Source organism: Thermothelomyces thermophilus, chromosome 1 (genome assembly GCF_000226095.1).
Source record: "Thermothelomyces thermophilus ATCC 42464 chromosome 1, complete sequence".
NCBI lineage: Eukaryota > Fungi > Ascomycota > Sordariomycetes > Sordariales > Chaetomiaceae > Thermothelomyces > Thermothelomyces thermophilus.
Genome location: NC_016472.1, coordinates 4,766,532 through 4,787,162, shown reverse-complemented (window position 1 = coordinate 4,787,162; position 20,631 = coordinate 4,766,532). Strand labels below are relative to the sequence as shown.

The 20,631-nt window shown below is 57.1% G+C and overlaps 6 protein-coding genes across 6 annotated transcripts; 3 read left to right on the top strand and 3 right to left on the bottom strand.

The window, feature by feature from the left end:
* The first annotated feature begins 3,481 nt into the window (after positions 1–3,481).
* Positions 3,482–5,852, top strand: MYCTH_2313746 (uncharacterized protein). Its single transcript, XM_003659460.1, has one exon. It carries the CDS (start codon positions 3,766–3,768, stop codon positions 4,921–4,923), a length of 1,158 nt encoding a protein of 385 aa, XP_003659508.1. The 5' UTR covers positions 3,482–3,765; the 3' UTR covers positions 4,924–5,852.
* Positions 5,853–5,887: 35 nt separating this feature from the next.
* Positions 5,888–7,688, bottom strand: MYCTH_77206 (acetate and butyrate kinase-like protein). The gene is made up of 2 exons (XM_003659459.1): positions 6,866–7,688; positions 5,888–6,732 (listed from the first exon to the last, which is right to left on the bottom strand). Exons 1-2 carry the CDS (start codon positions 7,630–7,632, stop codon positions 6,156–6,158), a joined length of 1,344 nt encoding a protein of 447 aa, XP_003659507.1. The 5' UTR covers positions 7,633–7,688; the 3' UTR covers positions 5,888–6,155.
* Positions 7,689–8,125: 437 nt separating this feature from the next.
* MYCTH_2132093 (uncharacterized protein) lies at positions 8,126–9,938 on the bottom strand (the record flags this gene model as incomplete). The annotated part of the gene is made up of 4 exons (XM_003659458.1): positions 8,126–8,678; positions 8,761–9,444; positions 9,525–9,649; positions 9,730–9,938. 4 exons carry the CDS (start codon positions 9,936–9,938, stop codon positions 8,434–8,436), a joined length of 1,263 nt encoding a protein of 420 aa, XP_003659506.1. The 3' UTR covers positions 8,126–8,433.
* A 1,098-nt stretch (positions 9,939–11,036) lies between these two features.
* On the top strand, positions 11,037–11,932 carry MYCTH_2296645 (uncharacterized protein). The gene is made up of 2 exons (XM_003659457.1): positions 11,037–11,334; positions 11,419–11,932. The coding sequence occupies exons 1-2, from the start codon at positions 11,122–11,124 to the stop codon at positions 11,788–11,790; spliced, it is 585 nt and encodes a 194-aa protein (XP_003659505.1). The 5' UTR covers positions 11,037–11,121; the 3' UTR covers positions 11,791–11,932.
* Positions 11,933–13,729: 1,797 nt separating this feature from the next.
* On the top strand, positions 13,730–15,861 carry MYCTH_2296643 (uncharacterized protein). The gene is made up of 2 exons (XM_003659456.1): positions 13,730–14,939; positions 15,132–15,861. Exons 1-2 carry the CDS (start codon positions 14,015–14,017, stop codon positions 15,731–15,733), a joined length of 1,527 nt encoding a protein of 508 aa, XP_003659504.1. The 5' UTR covers positions 13,730–14,014; the 3' UTR covers positions 15,734–15,861.
* A 727-nt stretch (positions 15,862–16,588) lies between these two features.
* Positions 16,589–20,495, bottom strand: MYCTH_2296636 (uncharacterized protein). The gene is made up of 8 exons (XM_003659455.1): positions 20,352–20,495; positions 19,585–20,286; positions 19,167–19,515; positions 19,028–19,105; positions 18,703–18,972; positions 17,987–18,650; positions 17,681–17,923; positions 16,589–17,627 (listed from the first exon to the last, which is right to left on the bottom strand). The coding sequence occupies exons 2-8, from the start codon at positions 19,877–19,879 to the stop codon at positions 16,761–16,763; spliced, it is 2,766 nt and encodes a 921-aa protein (XP_003659503.1). The 5' UTR covers positions 19,880–20,286; positions 20,352–20,495; the 3' UTR covers positions 16,589–16,760.
* Between the last annotated feature and the right edge of the window lie 136 nt (positions 20,496–20,631).

The window sequence follows — 20,631 nt, the reverse complement described above, 5'->3', positions numbered from 1 at the left end:
CTACGGAATAGTGATCCCACATATACGCGGTACTTGCACAGTACAGTACTAGGACGCAGATGATTGACCGTTATCAACCAGGTACGCCGTACAGTAACAGTGGTGCATGTATGTACATACATACACTACTTCGTACATACATAGTAGACAACTCGGAGAATTTACTCCAACACGAGTGTAGTATAGTGTACGCCCTGCTCTCCGCGCTCCACGCTCCACACTCCGACACTAGTGTAGCTTCCCTGCCGGCGGCTGCTCGCACCCAGAAGCTCACTGCATTTTTTTCGATTAGGCGACCCCGCCTTGGACTCGCGAGAAATCAGGAACGGCCCAATTGCCCAGCCTCCAGCGCGCCGAACTGGGCACTGGGAACAACAGGGGCCAAACTGGGCCAGGGCCCTGGAAACGCCAAGTGGGGCCGTCCCGCATGGGCTTTTGGCGAGGGGCCCAAGGTGTTCTCGATCGCCGGCCAAAAGTTCGATCCCGCTTCACCCCATGGCCGGGGTCCGCTTCCTCAATCGCAGAACGTTGATGGGCAGAAGATGGCAGAACCCCGGATCCCATGGCTGTGCGGGCTGGGTCCAACGCCAGGCTTTCGTCACTTTTTCTCACAAAGCTCTGTGCCATGTTATCCACTTGCCTCTTCTGTCGAGGCTAAGCACCGCCTAGCCCCCATCGCCACAGTGAGAGTTTACACTATGGAACCCTACTAGTAAGTAAGGATGTGTAGCTAGCGTTACCTTTCGTTCTCACCCCGTTCCTGCCAGCCGAGCACCATCTCCGGGAAAGAAACGGGTTGTAGCACAAAGTCGAAGTGACGGTCGTGGTTTTGGGCGATCCAGGCCAAGCTGCCGGAGCATTCTGTCCGTGGAAAACCACTTTTGGGGCTTGGAGACACCCAACTCCGTTCGCGACTGGTGCCCCGGAAGCTGAAATGGCATGTCACAAAACCATGTCGGTGTTGAGAACAAGGGTCCAACGCAAGGCCGAATTTAGCACCACACTCCCGGAACCCCACCCCCCTCCCCCCCCCGGTCCCCTTCTGTTTCTCTTCCCCTGCCCTGGTGGCAGTCTGCCAGCTGGTCGCTCAACGGACGATCAACCGAGGAGCCGCCGTCCGGCTCAGAACCCCGGCCACGTCGCGAGTTTGAACGTCGAAGGAAGCTGGGAGAAATTCGGATCGGAGAAACGTACAATCTGAGGTTTTCTTGCCATCCTGAGACAGGTTCCTCTACATGGCAATGGCGTTTCGGGTTAATAAGCGCATTCCAAGTCCATTTTGGTGTATAGCAAACTTCCTAGCAAACGCGAAGGAACCTGACTGCTCTGACGTCTAGCAGGCATACGTTGTCAAAGCAGCATATCTTGGTAGCTCCCTATCCGTAAACATGTAAGAAGTCGTATAAAACGGGAAGATCGTTGGGTAGTTGTTCGACGCCGTCGGTATTGTCGCATGCCTTACGGCTGCCGTCTCCGTACTGTGGTCTACTGTGAATTTCATTCATTTGATAAGTCTCCGTTTCAAAACGCTACGATGGATACGAAAAAACGGGACCTTGCTCCACCAGGGTGCGCTGTTCAAAGGGCCCAGACCGCGATAGAACCTTCCAGTTCAATTAAGTGCAAATACTCCGTACTCGAGCGGAGAGTGTCATCATTAGATGGCGAGACTGACCTGCGAATGCGCGCGCTGAGAGAGCGCTCGAGGCAGCGGAAGGGCGATGCCCTACATTTGCCAACACTGTCGGTTTGACAACACCACACTGTTTGCGTTACGAGAATGTTTGCGCGCCGAGTAAGAATGTCGAGACAATCACCATGACAGGGGATGACAACAACCTTAATTCAACGTGATGGCGGCTCGGAGCACATGGCGTCCCGATTGCTCGCGGGATGCATTCTCTGCACCTCCACCGTGATGGTTTTCTGCGCACAATTATCATCCGTGTTATCATGCACATCCGTTCCGCGGCGACACAACTGCCTCAACATAGTGCTGTGTGCGAGTAAATAGTTCGTACCTTGTTTCTGGTGGACTCAATCAGTGGAGCACTCGAGGCACGGATCCATAACCCCATGTACCTGTTGACGTCATCATATGACTGCAATGCCGAAGACCCAACACACCAACAGGAATCCAGTGTACGTACAGACCCAGTTTGGGCCCAGCACTTCAGCCTTGTTTGCGTATCGGCGGTGTCGCATGCAGACTCTGGCTGAGAAACATTGGGAATCATAAACAAACACCAGAATGTAGAAAAGCTGCGATTTGCAAGTCGGGGCGATACGGGTGTGCAGGATTGGTACATATACCCATGCGGAAGTAGGTACCTAGGTAGGTAAGGTAGTGTACACTAGGATCTCAAGCTCGGCATGTGCGCCAAGAAGACGAGAACTCATGCGAGTATGGAGTTTTGGGAACCCCAGAAAAAGGTTACTCGGCGGGCTCGGGGAGCCGCTTACCATGGTAAGAGACCAATCATGTCAGTCCCATTGGTGTCAGTCGCATCCTGTCAGATGCGTTCTTGCGTCCCTGATCTCCCGTGGCGTTGATCCTCGCAACAGACACTAGTGTAGTGTACGGCCAGTAAAATTTAGTGTATACCAGGAGAAAGGCCTAGGATTGTGTTTGCAAGTTGCCCCAATGCGGGTCGTACGAGGCTGCTGTCATGGTGACAAAACTGGGGTTGTTTACCAGTTTCCCTTTTGGCAGCGCCGGCCATACGGAGCGCACCCTTCGTGAGAGAGTCCGAGTGCGCCAAAGTTGTGCTCTCGCGTGTTGGATGATTTTCGTCATCAAATCCACAGTTCCAAGAGCTAATTCCCGGATGGTCCGCGGGAGGGGAGGTGGAGGGGGGAGGGGGTGGCGGGTATAATGACATAGTAGCGCTAGGTTGTCCGAAACGGTTGCAGAGGATCAAGGGTTACAGTACCGCACACCGTGTTGAGCGCGTCCCTTGCGCAGTCAAGCCACGGGTCAAGAGAGGCACCCTTCATGAGCGAGGTAGGCAACTTGGAACTCAGCAGCGGGTCACTTAACTTTTCGGAAGATGGCGATCTCAGAAGCACGGGAAAGCAATAAATGACTGCGATCTCTTGAGAGCGGTTTCAGGTTACGGCAAGGTCGTGCCTGCTTGCTGCGAAAGATAACGGATGTGGAAGGTCCAACGTAACGGTCTGCAGGACTAGGAAGTGACTTCCCTCCCATGTGCCAGTGGCTCCTGGGCGGGTCCCGTCTCCTGGCGCGGCTGCAGTTTTGCAGGGCCAAGCATCAGCTGTCCCTACCCGGTCCATTCGCAGGCACCCCTCTTCCCCACTGCATCAACTCGCCGACCCCTGCAGGCACATGAATCCCTGGAGGGTCTGCAAAAGCGCACTGCTGCTTTCTTGATCTCTTCTGGGTCCAAGCGATTGTCCTTATTAATTCGAGCTCCCTGCCTTCCTGGGCAACATTGTTTGCAGTCGGAAGCCAGCCGTCCATTGCTCTCCCGCAATCTATCTGGACCCCGTCCCTCGACTTTCTCCAGCCCTTTTCTTTCCATCCCCTCGTTTCCTCTTTACTGGATGAAACCCCCGTTTGGTCCCTCGCTCGGTCCTCTTCACCACGCTAGCACAATCTGCAAAACCGCCTCGGCTCGACCGGTTCTTGTTACCTGTTGAACTTTCGGGCAGACAACGGTGTACTTGGCTGTGTAACAACACGGAGCTTTTGCTTCCTCTCAAGTCTGTAAATCGAATCACGAATTTGATTAGAACACGCCCACGATGCCGGCTGGTTTGCATACACGAGATGCGTCGGGAAGGCGTGTGTCGATCCTCAACGACGACCACAGCCCGCATTTCACGACCGGCGTCTCCCCCATTGTTACTCCCTCCTACGACCCGCGAGCCCCGAGGACCGCCTCGACGCCGGCTACACCGGAGCTGCTTCGGTCCAACTCATACGACTCTCACATGGCCGCTGTCGAGCCCGCCTCACCTTTAACTCCACTCTATGACCCAGGATTCCGGTACAACCCCCCCGCGCCCGAGTACCGGTCCGTCTACGAAGACTACTATGTTGAGGGCACGCATGTTCATGCGGGAATGAAACGGCGCCCCAGCGCGTTTAGTGACGGCCGGTCTGTTACTTACGACGACGACCTGTATCACACCGCCCCTACCACCGTCGTCTCATGCTCGTCCTCCTCGTCCTCCTCGCCCTCGTCCTCCTCCTCTTCTTCTTCCTCCTCCTCGCCCCCTTCCACGTCTACCGCCACCAGCTCGACTACCATACCTGGCAGCGAAAGGCCCGGGAAGCGCTTCCCATGTCGCTACCGGGAAACACATGGCTGCGACAAGACCTTCACAACGTCCGGTCACGCCTCACGCCACGCCAAGATCCACACTGCTGAAAAAGGAGTCAACTGCTCCTTCGAAGGCTGCCCAAAAAGGTTCACGCGCGCCGACAACATGAAGCAGCACCTTGAGACGCACTACAAGGATAAGTCTCGTTCTTCGATTTCCCGACCCTCTGTCTCCGGCGGGAGACGATCTTCCTCTGCTTCCTCGTCCTCTTCCTCCCTAGGGAAGCTGTCTTCATCGTCCTCTTTGTCATCTGCATCAGCAGCAGCGAGCCGCAACCGAATCATGGCGATGACCACAGCAGCTATGGCAGCAATAGCAGCAACGGCAACAGCACAGTCATCGCCATCGCCACCGCCACCATCATCATCCTCCTCCTCATTACCACGCATGAACGGCCTAGAGCCCGCCCTGTTTCGAGGAATGCCGGTACAGCCGCCCCCAAACGGCAGCGCCTGGGACATGCGCGACCTTGATGACAAGCTCGTCAATCGTACTTCCACTAGGGACGCGCTTCCTACGCGGACAGGGCTCGATACCCTTGCATTGGCGGCTTTGCGCCAGGGCAGCGGGAGGTGAAAACATCCTTCTACCATCTATCTACACCCTTTCTCGACTAAAACCGGGACTTGATCGTCTTGAGGGACAGCTTATCACGATTTTCGTTTTCGGCACTCTGCACGGACATACACGCGGGACTTTTAATTACGGCCACGGGAGGTTGCAACATTTCGGGAGGCGAATGAGGTGCGCGTTCATCTGGCGTTTCGCGTTCAAGGGTTAGGTAATCCGGAACTGGAGCCGGGTTCTCAGTTGCATTTTTCTCTCAGAAACGATATCCGTAATGTTTTTTTTTCTATTTTGTGTCTCTTTTTCTTGGAATCTGGGCGTTCTTTCTGGGGCGCAACAAACGGACGGCAAATGGATTAGACGGGATCGGGTTGATAAAACTATCCTGTCTCTCCGTGATAAGCGAGAAGAGAGCTGCTGGTATCTACGGGATCGGCTTCCTTGATGTCAAGAGAGGGAGGATCTTTCAGCCTCGTAGGACCAGGTTATTTACCATGTTTGACACCACCAATTGATGGGGATACGGCCGAAGCAACGGATGGTCGTATGTCAGATTTGCGAATTACGAAGCCTGCTTTCTTTCGCGGGAACTTGGGTTGGGGAGCTAGGGTTTAGCTGTGTTGGGACCGATAGTTCTTCACCTGGGAAAGAAGCTCCAGCGGACGCGGAGCGACAAGCAAGGTGTTGGGTACGCCGGTCGGCGTCGGGTTGGTGAGATGCACTGATAGGCCATCACCAAATGGCCTAGGAACGCACTCATTTTCCCATCACGCTGATGAGGAGGTTTGCACGGGCAAGCAGTACGTACATCGGTCGAAGGAAGAGTCAAAGCCTCTGTACGCAGCTCAACCAGGGTAATCCACGCTGAGCGTGAATAAAAACAAAGTGTAGTTATGTATGTACACGAGCAGAACCCTTACCGTGGTAGGGCAACTATGACTTCTTTCCAACCGCGGTCGTGAATTATTGTTTTCTGGATCCCCCAACTGGATGAGTCTGACGAGATGGAATTGTCCACAGGGATTTCTCGCGCTTTCACTACTAAACGGAATATCCGTCTATTTGACCGCCTTCCAGTCTCGGGAAACGTTCGCCGCAGTAGAGCAATACGACAGGGTGATTACAAGCCTCCAATTAGTCCCGGGCGCCCCTGAGATTCAACCACGCTCTCCCCTCCCCGGCCTTTCCCCCTTCCCCCCCCCGCCCTCTCCTATATTCTCTTTTCATCCCTGGCTCTCTTCTCACCAGAATGCGGGATCCTGAGCACATGCCCTCGCCATCTCAAACTGCTCATCCGTCCGACAGACCAGCACCCTCGGCGTCACCCCTTCCTTCCCGACCTCCTGGACGACGGCGGTGCCGTCCGCAAGCCTGCGGGCGTCGTTCCGTTCCCGGTCGATGACGAACCCGAGACAGCCGGCCTGGTCGACCACGGCCGCCCGCAGCCGGTCGCTCTTCTCGCCGATGCCGCCGGCAAAGACGAGGGCGTCGACCTGCCCGCGCAGAGAGACGTAGTAGGCGCCGACGAAGCCGCAGATGCGGTCGACGAAGAGGTCGAAGGCCAGGCGCTTGGCGGCGTCGTTGCTCTTCTTCTCCTCGTCGTCGTCGTCGTCGTTGTTGTTGTTGTTGTTGTCGGCGCCGTTGCCGTCCTCGTCCTCCGAAGGACCCACGGCCGCGATGACGCCGAAGTTGGTGGTTCCCGTTAGCGCCTTCCAGCCGGCTTCCTTGTTGAGGATCTCCTCGGCGCGCGAGATGTGCAGTTCTTTTGTCGAGTTCGGGGAGAGCCGGCCTACGTCGCTTGCGTAGTGGAAAACAAGACTGTGATGAGGGGTCCCACCACCCCCCCTTGCGTGTCAGCATCGACGGTAATCGGAGAGAAGGAGGGGGGTGCTTTGGGGGCGTTGGGGGGGAGGGGGGGGGGAACCAGCCACTACCGCCACCACTAACTGACCTGGGATCTACGCTGCCGCTTCTCGTCGCTCCTGGCAGGCCGGACAAAGGGGTCAAGCCCATGCTGGTATCCCAGCTCTTGCCGCCCTTGATGGCGCACACGCTAGCGCCAGAACCGAGGTGCATGGCGATGATGTTGGTCTCGTCCGGCTTCTTGCCCAAGAACTCGGCCGTTGCCCGGGTGATGAAGGAGTAGCTGATGCCGTGGAAGCCGTATTTGCGCAGGCGGTTGTTGCGAGCGATTTCCTGGTTGATGGCGTAGGTGCGGATGTGCTGGGGGATGGTGGAATGGAACTGGCTGTCGAAGCAGGCGACGTTGCGCGACGAGGGGAATTCCTTGACGCACAGCCGGACGATGCCCAGGCTGTTGGCGTTGTGCAGGGGTGCCAGGTCGTTGAGCTTCTCCAAGTGGTGATACGTGCTCTCCGAGATGAGCTGTGGCTTGGTGTAGTCGCCGCCGTGGACGATGCGGTGGCAGATGATTCCGATGTCGTCCTTGCTCTTGATCCTGGGCAGCCCGTGATCCTTGACGAGGGTGTCGAGGATGAGGCTGAAGGCATCTCTCTGGCCCTTCACCTCCTCGCTCACCTCGCGGTGGTCGATAACGGTTTCGCCGCCAAGTTCATACTTGAGAGTCGCAGGAGGTGCTGTGAGACCGCCCACTTGGGCCTCTGCGATTTGTTTCGGCGATTGTCCCTGGTCGGCGGTGTATACCGAGATCTTCACCGACGAGGAGCCGGCATTGACGGCTAGTATGACCGTTCCCATTAGCACGAGAGGTAGGATTTTTACGAAAGAGCGGATTGCGAGTTGTTTTAAGACGCGCTACAGTCGCGCCGGATATGAGAAAGGGAGAGAGGGAATCTGAGAGGTGCTCTCCGCAACGAGCGATCCAGAGACTGAAAAGTAACCACGTCCAGGGCCGAGGAAGTGCGAGTTATCAGGCCACCGGAGCGGCGTTGCCTCGTCGCTCGAGGATCTCGCGCTCGGAGAACACAGTAACCCTCTCCAGTCACACCAAGATCGAACAATGTGCTTGTGTTTGTGGTGCCATGGGTGCCATGAGACAATAGGGCGCTTCCCCAAAGGGTTCGAGGGTGGGCTGATGAGGAGGGCCCGAGAAGACGGTCCAGGCAAAAAGACTTGTATGACGTCGTGCTGGCTTGGCGGGGGAGAACTTGGTGACTGCGGCCCGCAGCGGGGCAGAGCCAGGGTGAGACGAACGGGGGTCCCACTGTAACGTTATCTATCCGGCGGGGAGCGAGGTAACTACGTACTGTACGTCCGTACTTACATGATGGACCATAGACTAACAACCAGAAAGAATGGGGGCCTGCCTACTGAAAACTCGCCTCATCCCTTACCGTGGAGAGCTCTCCCATTTTTTCTACCACCATCCAATGGACTTTTCCGGCCCCTCGATAGAAGAACGTACGCTGGTAGCGCCGGCAGGGATCGGGGGGTTATTTTATCTCGGCAAAGAATCCGCAGAACACTGGCCCTATTTTCTTTAAGCCCTTCGCTGCATGTGCCGAACTTAGAAGCTCCGAGCAAGGGTAGAGTTCTTTTTCATGGGGTCTCATCAGAGTCCGGCTCGTACCCCGGCTCGCCAGCCGGTCGTAAACGGCCCGACTGTTCACGCGAGGAGGGCTCCGAGGGCAGCTCGGCAACTCCGTCGACAGAGGGCCGGGCGCCTTCGTGGTATCCATTCACGTAAGGCAGAGGCAGCTCGACACGATCGATAGGAAACGTGGCGCTGAACTGCGAGTCCGCTGCATGCGCAGACTCCCACCGGAGGATGAATCTGGCGTGATCTTTTGCACTTGGTCATCAGCTTGCCCGCCTGGATCGAGCGACACTCGAATCCGACCCTCCGGTAGATATGGGCCGACTCACCATCGGTCTCGGCTTGGACGTTGGCGTTCCTGGAGAACTGGATGCCGAGATATCGTATGCCGAGTGCATTCTGGGCCGTTGGTGAAGTCGTATTTCCATTGGCAACGGACGAGTTAGCATGCCTCGAGGAACGAGAAAAGATTGACGTCGAAAGCCGCCGTCCGCGGCCCGAGCTGCTTTCCGATGCCGCGCTGCCCCTCCTGGCGCCCCGGACACCCAATTGAACCCGCTTGTGCCTGTCGTCCCGCTGGCGCAGCTCCCTCTCGAAGCCGTCCACGAGGTACTCCTTCCAGCGCCGCCGGTGGTTAGCATAGAATGTGATGTAATGGAACGTTGTGTATCGGTCCCGCCAAAGCTTCATCCTCTGGATTGTCCCCAGACCCCTGACGTTTCCGTACGAGTCAGTCCGGCGGTGGACGTCGGACCAGACGACGTCGACGTCAAACCAATCGATCAGGTCCCTTTTCCTGATGTCGCTCTGCAGCTGGATGGAACTCTCGATGGTCGTGAACTCGTACTTGACCTCGATGTACTCGTCGTGCAACGTGCCGCTGGTCGTGGTGTACCGTATGCGATGTGGCTCCTGGAAGGACAAGTACAGCTCTAGTTCCCGCGGATCGCCAAAACGGCGATGCTGGGCGTGGAGAGTGTAGGGGAAAAGTTCGCCGGGATTGTCGGACGGTACTGGCTTACGCGTCTCAGCAATTCTGGTCTTCCTCGAGGGTCGCCAGAGACGGGATGACAGCAACGGCAAGGGGACGCACGGAAGTGTTCCAGTACCTCGCCGGCGTAGCTGCATTGCCACAGCAGCCGCCTTGGGTTGGAACCTACAATCTCCCAGGGCCCGAGGTAGACAATCATTTCATTTGGCGTCCGCTCGAAAAGCTTTCTAGACAGCCGGCCGTCAGAAGACAAGATCGCTGCGCGGTCGGGGCTGGGAAGGCTAGGCCATGGCCGGCTAGGCATTACATTGTCGCGTGGTAGCCGGGCGGTCCGAGATCAAGCGGCGCCGGGGGTGTCTGCGGGGCCGAGGACTCGGTCGTCAGAGCGGAGATGGCAGCAGAAGTGGGCGTGAAGGTCGAGTCGGCCGGACTGGCATGTTGCGGATGTGACGGCTGTGCGCTCAAGGCCGACGAAGTGAATGAGGAAGACGAACCGGAACGCCATGATGTCGCCATCGTGGTGTTCTGCCGATCCGATCCGCTCCTCTCGACGCGTCAAGCAGACCGCTGCGCTGTATGAACTGCTTGGTTGACTACCGGTACCTGAAGAGCCACGGAGAGGCTGTCATGGAGTTGGCGATCCAACGGTCAACCATCTCAGAACATGAAGGTATGACCGGCCTGATCCTGTTGCCGAGCTTGCGAGCTGGAAAAAGGGGGTCAAGCCACAAAACCTGACGGTGGCAGACAAGAAGATGCTCAGATTTGGGGCAGTCGTTGGAGACAACATGCTTTGCTCGGCCGAGAGATGACGATGCCGGCAGCGAAAAGGCGTTGTGTATGAACGCGGGGCAATGGTGAGTATAGGAGGGTCTCGGCTCCAGTCTGCGTTGGTTGGGGAACCCCGTACTGCGTTCGGGGTGCAGCAGCCGAGAACTTGTTAACGCATGCAGGACAGACGAGCTTGAGCTTTCAGTGGGTAAACGAGGAATGCTAGTTGCTTCGAACCGGCGAGCCAAGAATTCTGCCTTCGCCAGCAGCCGGCCCACTTGAATCCTTTTTTGACTATCCTCGCAGAACCAGAAGCTTTGCGCCGGGACACACTCTAAACGCGGCAAGGTTCACTGGTCCTGGTTGTGCGTGGGGGGCAGCGGGCCACGATGGTGTTGTGGGCTGAGCAGTCACTGCGCGCCATGTGCCCACGAGCTGGCAACTCGACCTGCGATTTGCAGGAGGCATCATGGGGCAGGGTAGCGTGGGGCCTTGCCGCCGCGCATTAGCTCAGGGAAAAGAAAAGCACCCCCTCTCCCCATTCCCTTGGTGTCAAGAGATGAATGAATCCCATGCATTCCAACCATTTCTCCAGAATACCGCAGCCGACACCTAAAAGCTGGTCATTGTTTGGCGTTATGGGTCCTAGCCGGGCTGGCATATTTTAGGGAGAAAAAGGTACTTCTTGGTAACCATATCCGTACTCGGACTGTTGGTGAGTGTCGGGAACCGAGATTGGCGAGACGATGCGAACTTTGGTTGAAAGTGTGGGGGTTCCAGAAGCCTGACACTACGTGGGTACCTGGTTCCACTACGGGGGTAAGCTATCGGCAACACCCGGCTGTTTCCACTTGTTGCAGCCCCACCCTACGGCTTGACCTCGACCTTCACCTCGAGCAGCAAGCCTCGGCGTGCACCGCCGCAAACCATGACGGGAAAGCAATTAACTGACTATCAGAGGGCTATCTTAACCAAGCTCCTTCAGCTTCCCAAGCTAAGCAATCACGAAATCGCGTGGGTCCTCGGCATCGACGATAGGACCGTTCGACGTCGGCGTCACGAGTTCGAGACGACAGGCGGGATCAAGAAACACAAGGATGTCAGCAAGAACGCGGAGAAGCTGACGCCGCAGCATCTGGAGGTACTTGTCTTCGTGGGCCCTTTTGGTGTCTGTCGTGTCGCGTTCTCGGGAGTCTGCTGACACTCGCGTTCCTCGAACTCTCAGAAGCTGATCGAGTGGCACAAAGAGCACCCCGACGCGCTACTCGACGACATGCAGATGTTCCTGCGTACCCAATGTGGCCTCGAAGTCAGCCTCACGACGATCAGTCGACAGATTCGTAAGGCGTACGGCGGGACATTCCTGAGGGACGGCCGGTGCGCTCGGATACGGGCCAGGAAGCTGAGAGAACAAGAGGGGCGCTCTATCGCTCTCGAGCTTCAGAAACAACCCGGTGTGGACAGTAGCGACCAAGGAGACCGGGCTGCCACTCCCGATCTGTGTCGTGATGACCAGCGGCAGCTGGCTCCGTTGGCGCAAGCTCTTGGGCGGCAGCATCAAGAGCCGGGTTGTCCTCCGGGATCTTTGGCAAGATAATCCAGCGAGCAGTGCCGGATGAGCGCTGGGAAGGGAGGGCCCAAACCCGAAGTGAGCGCTGGGAAGGGAGGGCCCAAACCCGAAGTGAGCGCTGGGAAGGGAGGGCCCAAACCCGAAGTTGTCGCTGTGTCCTCCGGGATGGAGTGGGTGTGCTGCTACCTCTAGAATGGGCGTGCCTTAGCATCGGCCGAACTGCGGTCACCCCTTGATGCAGATATTGCTCCAAGCATGGCTCGGCTTGAGCAGTGCGGATGCGTGATGGTCCTCCTACCTCGACCTCGACACTACGACGGAACCTCGCTGGGTAGGCGGTTCCACCAAGACCCATGGACCTTCTTGAACCGTGCACCCCCCATCCTTCCCATCCATCTGGCCTGGAGGTCTGGAGGGGAGAGCGCGGAGCCAATAAGAAACTGAGACTGCGACAGCAGATCCAAGATGCCGGATGTGATTGGGCCAATTATACATAGGGTACATACACGCGCATTTCCGCTAACATTAGCGACCATCTGCGCACGAGCCAAGTTCCAGGGCATGTACATACAGTAGATGGTGAACCCAACCCCCTGGAGAATTGGTAGTTTCCCATCCTGCAACTCGCGGTTCAACCCCAGATGGTCGGGCCTGCAACGCGCCCGACTGTATGGTACACATGGCCGCTTGGTTCTGTCATGCAGACTGCAGACTGTGTATAGAGCATGCGAGTGTCTGACGGGGAGCGGGATCTGGGCCCCGGATGACAACAAAGGCTCGAGTAGAGGTCCCAGAATCATTGTTAGTTGCCACGCCTATCCGTAGCATTCGTCGATTCGATGCCCTACATTGGTCACTGGAAGAGAGATTCAGGGCAATCACGCTGCGACTAAAAGCTCGGCGTTGCATGACGAAGAAGCTGCCAAGGCTCTAAAGATTCTCGACCTTGGCCAACAAAAAGAAAAGGACCTATCTGAAATTGATACCAGGCCAGACCGTGGTGTAGACCAGTTACTGACGCGACGCCATCTTTTCCACCTTGAGCCGAGCGCGCCGTGTTGTTTCGTCCTACTGTCCTCTTCCCGAGAGCGTGTCGAACTTTTGAAAAACCTGGTCTGCTGAGAGGGAAAAGATCGCTGCCTGTGTCCTCGCCATGCCGTTCATCTAGAACACACAACTGCCAAACCACCTCCCGCTTTACGCGATCACCATCGCCTGCTCGCTCCTCGCAGCAGCCAACATGCATCGCGATGCCGAGAAGAAGACGAACCGCGGCTACCTGGGCCACGACAGCTCAGCGCTTTCGCCGCGGGACCGCCTTGTATGCCGCCTACCAACTGCCCCGTCCTCTTTCCTTCTCCATTTCCTCTCTCTCTCTCTCTATTTTTTCCTTTGCTTGTTCCCCCCCCTTGTCAGGTGCCGCTGACGGATTACCCGGCTACCCGGGGAATAAAATTAGGACCGCCAGCAATTACGCTACGAACTTGACCTCAACTCCTGGAACCTGAGAATCTGGGGCGTGGCCGCGTCCGGCTTCCTAACAGACTCGTACGTTTTGCTCGTGGACCTCCATATCAGAGACAGGGTAAAGGGCGGCCATTGACTAAGACTACAATCTAACTCACAAAACCCCCCTTCCCTTTGCTGCAGATACAACCTCTTTGCGACCAACGTCATTCTTTCCACCGTCTCATTTGTTTACTTCCCCCACGAGAAGTGGTGCGGCCTGGTCATCAACCTCGCCACATTGGTCGGGTACGCGTGCCGTAGTGATGTTTTGGGTCTCCAAGGAGAGAGAGAAAAAGAGAGAGAGTCTTCAGTTGCTGATTACAGGTCCCACCTTCAGCTCCGTCGTCGGCCAGCTGTTGTTTGGCTATCTTGCCGATAGGTACGGAAGGACCCGTCTGTACGGCATCGAGCTCGTCCTGGTCATTGTGTCTACCATCGGGATAGCCACGACCAGCGATGGCTACGGCGACCTCTCGTTTCTCGCCCTCTTTACTTGGGTACGTGCTCGGGTGTAATCCGTCCCCCCCCTCCCAGATTCCCGCCTTTCGTACGTGTTCCGTTATGTCTCTCCTAACCGCACCTCACCAGTGGCGGTTCGTAATGGGCGTGGGTGAGTAGCAAGGAGCAGTCGGAAGCTACCGCGGGTCCCAACCCCCCCTGACTTGGTGTAGGAATCGGCGCCGAATACCCGCTCTCCGCTGTCATAACCTCAGAATGGTCCAGCACGTCGTCCAGGGCGACCATGCTGGCGTCCGTGTTTCTGATGCAGCCAATCGGACAGGCGCTCGCCCAGATAGTCGGCGTCTGGGTTCTCCTGGGAGAGGACGCCGCCCACGGGCTCCATGACAAGCAGTGCGGCATCGACATGCTGCACCATGAGGAATGCAAGACCATCATCGACGGTACGTGGCGCATCGTCATCGGCTCTGGTGCCGTGCCGGCCCTGCTGGCCATCATCTTCCGCTTCTTCCTCTACGACTGCGGCCTCTACACCCTCGAGGTCAAGAACAAGCCAGGCAACGCTTTCCGGGACACCCAGCGGGTATACGGCGCTCCCCCGGCCACCAGCGGCACGGCTGCATCTCCTGCCGCCGCCGGGCACCCCTACGAGACCGAGGCCGTGCCCCGCCAGTTCTCTCGCCAGAACCTGCGCGCCTTCTTTGTGGAGGACAAGAACTGGTACTACCTCGCCGGCACCTCCATCACCTGGTTCTTCCTCGACGTGTCCTTCTACGGATTCAGCCTCGACAACCGCAGCACACTCGCCGGTCTGTGGGCCACCACCGACCGGGCTCCCATCGGTCCGGACCTGCCCTGCTGGAACTCCACCCTGGACGGCGGAACGTCCCTCGTCCCCTCGTGGGTGACCGCAGGCCTGCCCACCTGGCAGAGCGACCCTACGCGGCCCTGCAACACCATTTACGAAACCATCATTGACCAGACCAAGCAGTACCTGCTCGCCGTCTCCCTCGCCTCCATCGCCGGCAGTGCCTGCTTTATCCTCTTTGCCAACCGCATCCGCCGTCGCGAGTGGCTGACCTCCTCCTTTATCACCCTCACCGTCTTGTTCTTGGTCACGGGCGGCGTCTACTACGCCGTCGCTCACCGATCCGGCGCTCCCGCCACAGTCGTGCTCGTGGCCATTTGCCATTTTATGTTCAACTTTGGTAAGTCAACCCCTCTCCCTCTCCCTCTCCCCTCCCCTATATCTATTATTCCTTCCCAGACTACAGGATGGAAACGGATAGAAATATAAAAAGAAGGGGAGGGCAGGTAAAAATGAAGACGATTAAAGAAAGAAAGAAGAAGAAAACTAATGCAAAGCTTCCGCCGCCATTGGTCCAACACCACCCCTATAGGAGCAAACACGCTCACCTTCATCATACCGGCCGAGATCTTCCCGACCTCGTACCGGTGCCTCTGCCACGGCATCTCGGCCGCCGCCGGCAAGCTGGGCAGCATCGTCGCCGTGCTCGTCGTCTACGGCATCCGCGCCGGCTACGACTCCCCCACCCGCCAGGGCCTCGTCTTCCTGCTCTTCGCCACGTTCATGGCCCTCGGCGCCGTCGCCTCCTGGGCCTACCTGCCCGACGTCCAGCGCCCCGTCCCCGACGGCCGCGGCCGCACCCGCCTCGAGACCAGGACCCTCGAGGAGCTCGGCGAGGGCTACAGGCGCGCCTGCCTCGAGGGCCAGGTCATCGGCCTGAGGAACAAGTGGGAGGATCTCTGGGGGAGGGTGAGCGGGCGGAGCAGGACCAAGAGGATGAGGATGGGGATGAGGATGAGGATGAGGATAGGGAGGAGCGAGGGGACGAGGTCTGGGGCTGCGAGAGGAGAGGGGGTGGAGGTGGAGGAGGAGGAGGAGGATAGGAGGGAGGACATGGGCACCGTCATGCCCGTGATGGTCGAGGACAACAGGACTGTGCATCCCGTCGAGATGGATGGTCGTGGCATCGCCTAGAGGCTCTTTCCTGGAAAGTCTGTCGGGCTAGTAGTAGTCCGTACAGTGTACATACATACACAAGCGCTTGACTTTGTCTTCTCTATTGCCACTCTAGGTTATTTAATCCTTCTTCTTCTTTTTTTTTTTTTTTTCCTTTATCACGCCACCCCTCTATTTGCTTGCTCGGCGAGGAGCAGCGGAGGTGCAGTAGTGCTAAAAATGGGCGGAGCTGTGGGCGTGCTGCATTAGTGGCTCGTTTGGGCAACGTTTAAAACAGAGACCGCAATAGTTTTCCCGCGTGGACATTGTCGTGAAAGGCCCACCTTCATGCTGTTGCTTCAGACACTTCAAATTCTGTCCGCCAATGATCTAGTAAGCGAGAGTTCCGAATAGGTGGTGGACATGGCAGTGCACCTTTCATGGGCAAGGCAGAAAGAAGAAAGAACAGCAAAACAATAGGGTGAAGAAGACCAGTTCAACATTCCTGGATTGCCTTGCTATTGTGGCCCTGCCCAACGTATGAAGGTCGCTTTTGTAAAGCCATACTTCCTGACAAAATGAGGGAGGATTCTGATTCCGGATCGATCTCTGCTGCATACGTTTCTCAGGTTCGTGGAGTAAGCAAAGCGCGGAATAAAGGAAAAGGTGACCATCGCTGGACTTCGACGAGCGCACTAACGCGGCGTACCGATGATTGGGCATGCAATTGATATAGAATCTGTGCTGTTCTATCTCTCCATCTCGGAGCCCTCATGTTGCCAGGAACATAATAATCAATCGCAATGCCCTCATGCGCCGTCCCCTGGCACGATATCGACATGATATCCATAACAAGACAACAATCCACCAGAGCCGAACGCCGCCAAAGCCTCACCCACATATCCCGCAGGTCAAACGGACGAGCGCCACATCCATCATAGGAGGTATCGTTTGCAAAACGTCACACCGAAAGAACCCAACCGATCGACCAACCTGGTATCCCCTCCATACCCTTCCCCCCCCCAAAAAAAAACTCCCCAAAGCACACCAGCTTCAAAGCCCAGCTTTACCCATTCGTCTCCCAGCCCATCTCGATCCCGTCCATAGGCCCGATAGCCATGATCGACCTGAGCATGCCATCCGTAGCCGGCGTCATCCCGTGCTGTCCAGTCATGTCGGCCCATGCCGGCGTGTGCCCGGTAAACTCGGCCGGCCCGCTGCCGCTACCGCCGCCGGGAACCGCCCCGCTCGGTGTCGCGCCCGCGCCCGGCGTGTCCCCTGCCCCGGACATGCCAAACCGTTGGTCTGGCGTCGTCAGGCCCGTCGAGACGCTGGCCGGCATCCCGTACGACGAAGGGTCCGTGCCGAAGAAGGCGCTAACGCCCCTCTCGACGTCGTTCTGCGTCGTGCCCGGCATGCTGCCGAGGTTCTGATGGGACATGGCAGGGCTGGTGTCAAACGAATTCTGTCCGGATCCGCCGTTGACGTGTCCGTTCGCGGCCGGCGCCGCGAGGTTCTGGCGCTGCGGGTCCGAGGTCCCCGTTGTACTCGAGTTCGGGGTGCGGCCGCTGGATTGGCCGTCCGGCGACGGGCCGGAGAGATCATTGTTGCTGCCCGAATCCATGTCCCGGGGAGCTCCGTAGGCGGAGAACGCAGGCGGAACGAGGCCGCGGGCAGGCAGATAGGGACCCGTGTGGCTGCGTTCACGGCTCGGGAGGGCGGTGTGCTGCTCCGTGGGAGAGAAATTGGCGGCAACGGGATTGGGGTCGATGTCGAGGATCTCGGGCGCGGTAACCGGGTTTCCGTCATCGCCAGAAACCTTCATGTAGTTGCTCTGGTTGGAAAACGACATGTAGCCTTGTCTCTCTGCACCCATGGCGTGCGCGCGAGCCTGCTTCTGGAGGGTTGGATGGAGACGGGCCGGGGAGCCAGGCTAGGTTCGTCAGCACACAATGTGAACCATGAGACGTTGTAGCGGAGTCTTACGCTATCACAGCTTCGAGGGAATGCGCTTTTCAGCTTCGGAATCCGCGCGCCGAGCGCCTCGAGGTCCACGTCGAGCTGGACGAGGAAGGACTCGGTCAGCGGGTTCCGCCTCTTTAGTGCATTCATGGCCGACAGGAGGAAGCGCAGGGAATCGGCGGCTTGGCTATCATCCGGCCTGCTTTTCAAGTATTGCACAAATACCCGAGCGGACACGTAGAGACAGAATGAAATGAAAGGGTTCATCTGAAAACAAGATACGGGAATCAGCGTCGTCCGTCACAAGTAATGAGGTAGGGTCATACGCACCGCAGAGAGGTCGAGATGCGAAATCATCCTCATAATGCTCGCAATCTCCTTCGCCGCGGTGAGACACCGCACTTTGCTTTCTGAGCTCACCGAAGCCGGCAGCCTATTCTTGTCGGCCTTGAAGATGGCCGCTTGGTGGAGGCAGATAGTAGACGTGTGTATGCACATGTTGGTAAACACCACGTTGGCGTTGCCGAGCCCATTTGGCAACTTTAAACTCGACGGGAGGCAAAGCGAGGTATTGAGGAGAATGTTGTCCATTTGCCGGTGGCGCTTCCAGAACTCGCCATTCAGGTCGTGATCCCTGTCGTCGGCGTCTGGGCGGTGCAAATGGACGAGATTCCGACCGAAGAGGCAGGCCATTAGGGCGACTCCAGCAAAAGGTGAAAGCTTTCCTGCGCCTGCAGGTCCCATGGCGTCCTGGAGCCCGGGTGTCTGTTCGGGACGGCTGAGTTCGAAGGCTTCGTCAGATGCTGGAAGATTTGTCAGGATGTCCTTCTCGTCGATCATCGTGGGCCACCCGGTGCCAATGCTAGCGAAGCGGTCCAAGCAGAATGCCATCCAAAAGGTTCTTCTGCGCTCCTCCCTTTCGGTCCAGTCTCTTGGCGGCGGCAGGCACTGTTTGACTTCCAAGCCGGAGCCGTCAAGGCGGTGGAGTCCGATCCTGGAAAGTATGAGCCGAGTTTCGTTGATTGACGTTTAGCAGGAGTACTCACATCTGACACAACCGCACGCCCGAACCCGTACTCATCCAAGCTCTGGGAAAGTACATCCACTTGAACTCGTATGAGGCGAGTAATACGTGTGTTTGGGCGTGGGCAACGGAGATCATGTGTTCGCCGTAGCCCTTGATGTAATCTGACTCGAGGTATTTCCTGGAGCGTGCGTAAAAGAGGTCCTTCAAGGTCTGGAACTTGTCCGACACAGAGCAGGCCAGAGTCCACATGGCATACCGCAGGCAGACAGGTGGCCGTTGGGCGGGAGCGCTACTCGAGTCAGCTCGCGGGTGGACCATGACGCTTTAGAAATGGGCAAACATACAGATTCATAGCGGCTAGGTACCGGTATTTGTGAATCATGGGCAACGAGGGATGAATCTTTTCAAAGTAGATCTGATGCCTGCGACAGGCGGTTAGTTCGCGCCCCGGCGGATGATGGCCGTGTCCTAGCCATCACTTACAGCTCGTCAATCGTCTCCTGGGGTGGCAGCGGCTCCTCCAGACCTAAGCCAATCATCTCCCACGTGAAGTTGTTGTCAACTCCGCCCATGCCCATGCCCATGCCCCCGTTAAAATTGAAGTCCTCGAGGGGCGGATTGTTGGGTGAATCAGCGGCGTTGAAGTGCCAGCGATCCATGTCGCGTCCGCTGGCGATGCCAATGGGGGGGTCTGTGACATTGAAATTGGCCGTGGCAGCAGCGTGCTGATTCAAAGGCGGTTTTGCGGTTCCGTCGAGTGATATAGGCATTCCCTTGGAGCTATCTGTACCGGATGAGATCTCCTGTGTCTTTAGCAGCGTCTCGACTTGCTCTGCGAAGGCCGGTTAGCAGGAAACCGCCCATGATGATTGGTTTAGCTGAGGAGAGGGGATGTCCGCACTTAATCGTTCCTCTAATGCCTTCACGTAGCCTCTCTTTGGTCCGCTCTTCCTCCTGACCTCATCGTAGGCACAGTTGTGGCCCAGGCGCGAACATGTGCTGCAGCTTGGTTTGATGCCATCGCACTTCAATTTCCGCTTCCTGCATATCATGCATGCCAGGCGTTTTGGCTTGGGCACACTCGAGTTCCCCCCCGCGGGAGTCTCAATCGTGATGTGGTCGCTGTCTGCGAGCTTATCGGTACGCGGCTCCGAAACCATGATGGTGTCGGGGGGTGTTTCAGAAGATGTCGACATAACGAGCGATGACTCGGAGGACTCGGGCGGCCCTTGTCTTCGGAGATTGCCGACAGGCAACTACACGGTCGGCATTCGCTGTGTCGTGCAGATTCGATCGCGTCTGCAACTGGGGGGCCGTCTACGACGCTGAGCAACTGCCGAGCGCTCCCGGGGTGTTGAAAAGCGCCAAATATGTTCCTTCAATATCCCGCGATAGGACGACGCGCAGCTCAATACTTGGAGACGGAGTGATGCGAGAGTCTTTCGCGTTCTGGTCGAGTTCGAGCAGGAAACCTCCTTGGCTGTGGGTGAATTAAGGAGGATCAGCTGATCCGCGCAAGAGTCGTCAATAATTGGCGGTGCTCAGAGTCGGGCTCCTCGATGATTGAAGCCTGAACAAGAATCGTGGAGGTGGCTTCTGCAGGCTGAACGCGGTGAGTGAGTCGAGACTTGTGCAGACGAGAGAGATTGCGGGGGCCAGGCGGTTTACAAATGGCTGGTGTTGCCTTGCAAGGCTTGGTCTGATGGGACTGGGGGTGGGATGAGATGGTAATGATTGGAGCTTCGCTGTTTGTCAAACTAGAATAGAATTTAAGGTAGGTACTCTACTCTGTAGACTTGACCTCATGTCCCTTCATTTGTGTGGCGTGTAAAAAGAGTTGCATCGGATCTAGACTGTATGGATTACATACATACACTAGTGCTCAGGTACTACCTAAGCAGGCACCTAATGTGAGTACGCAGTGGTGACTTAGAGAGCACCCCAGGTA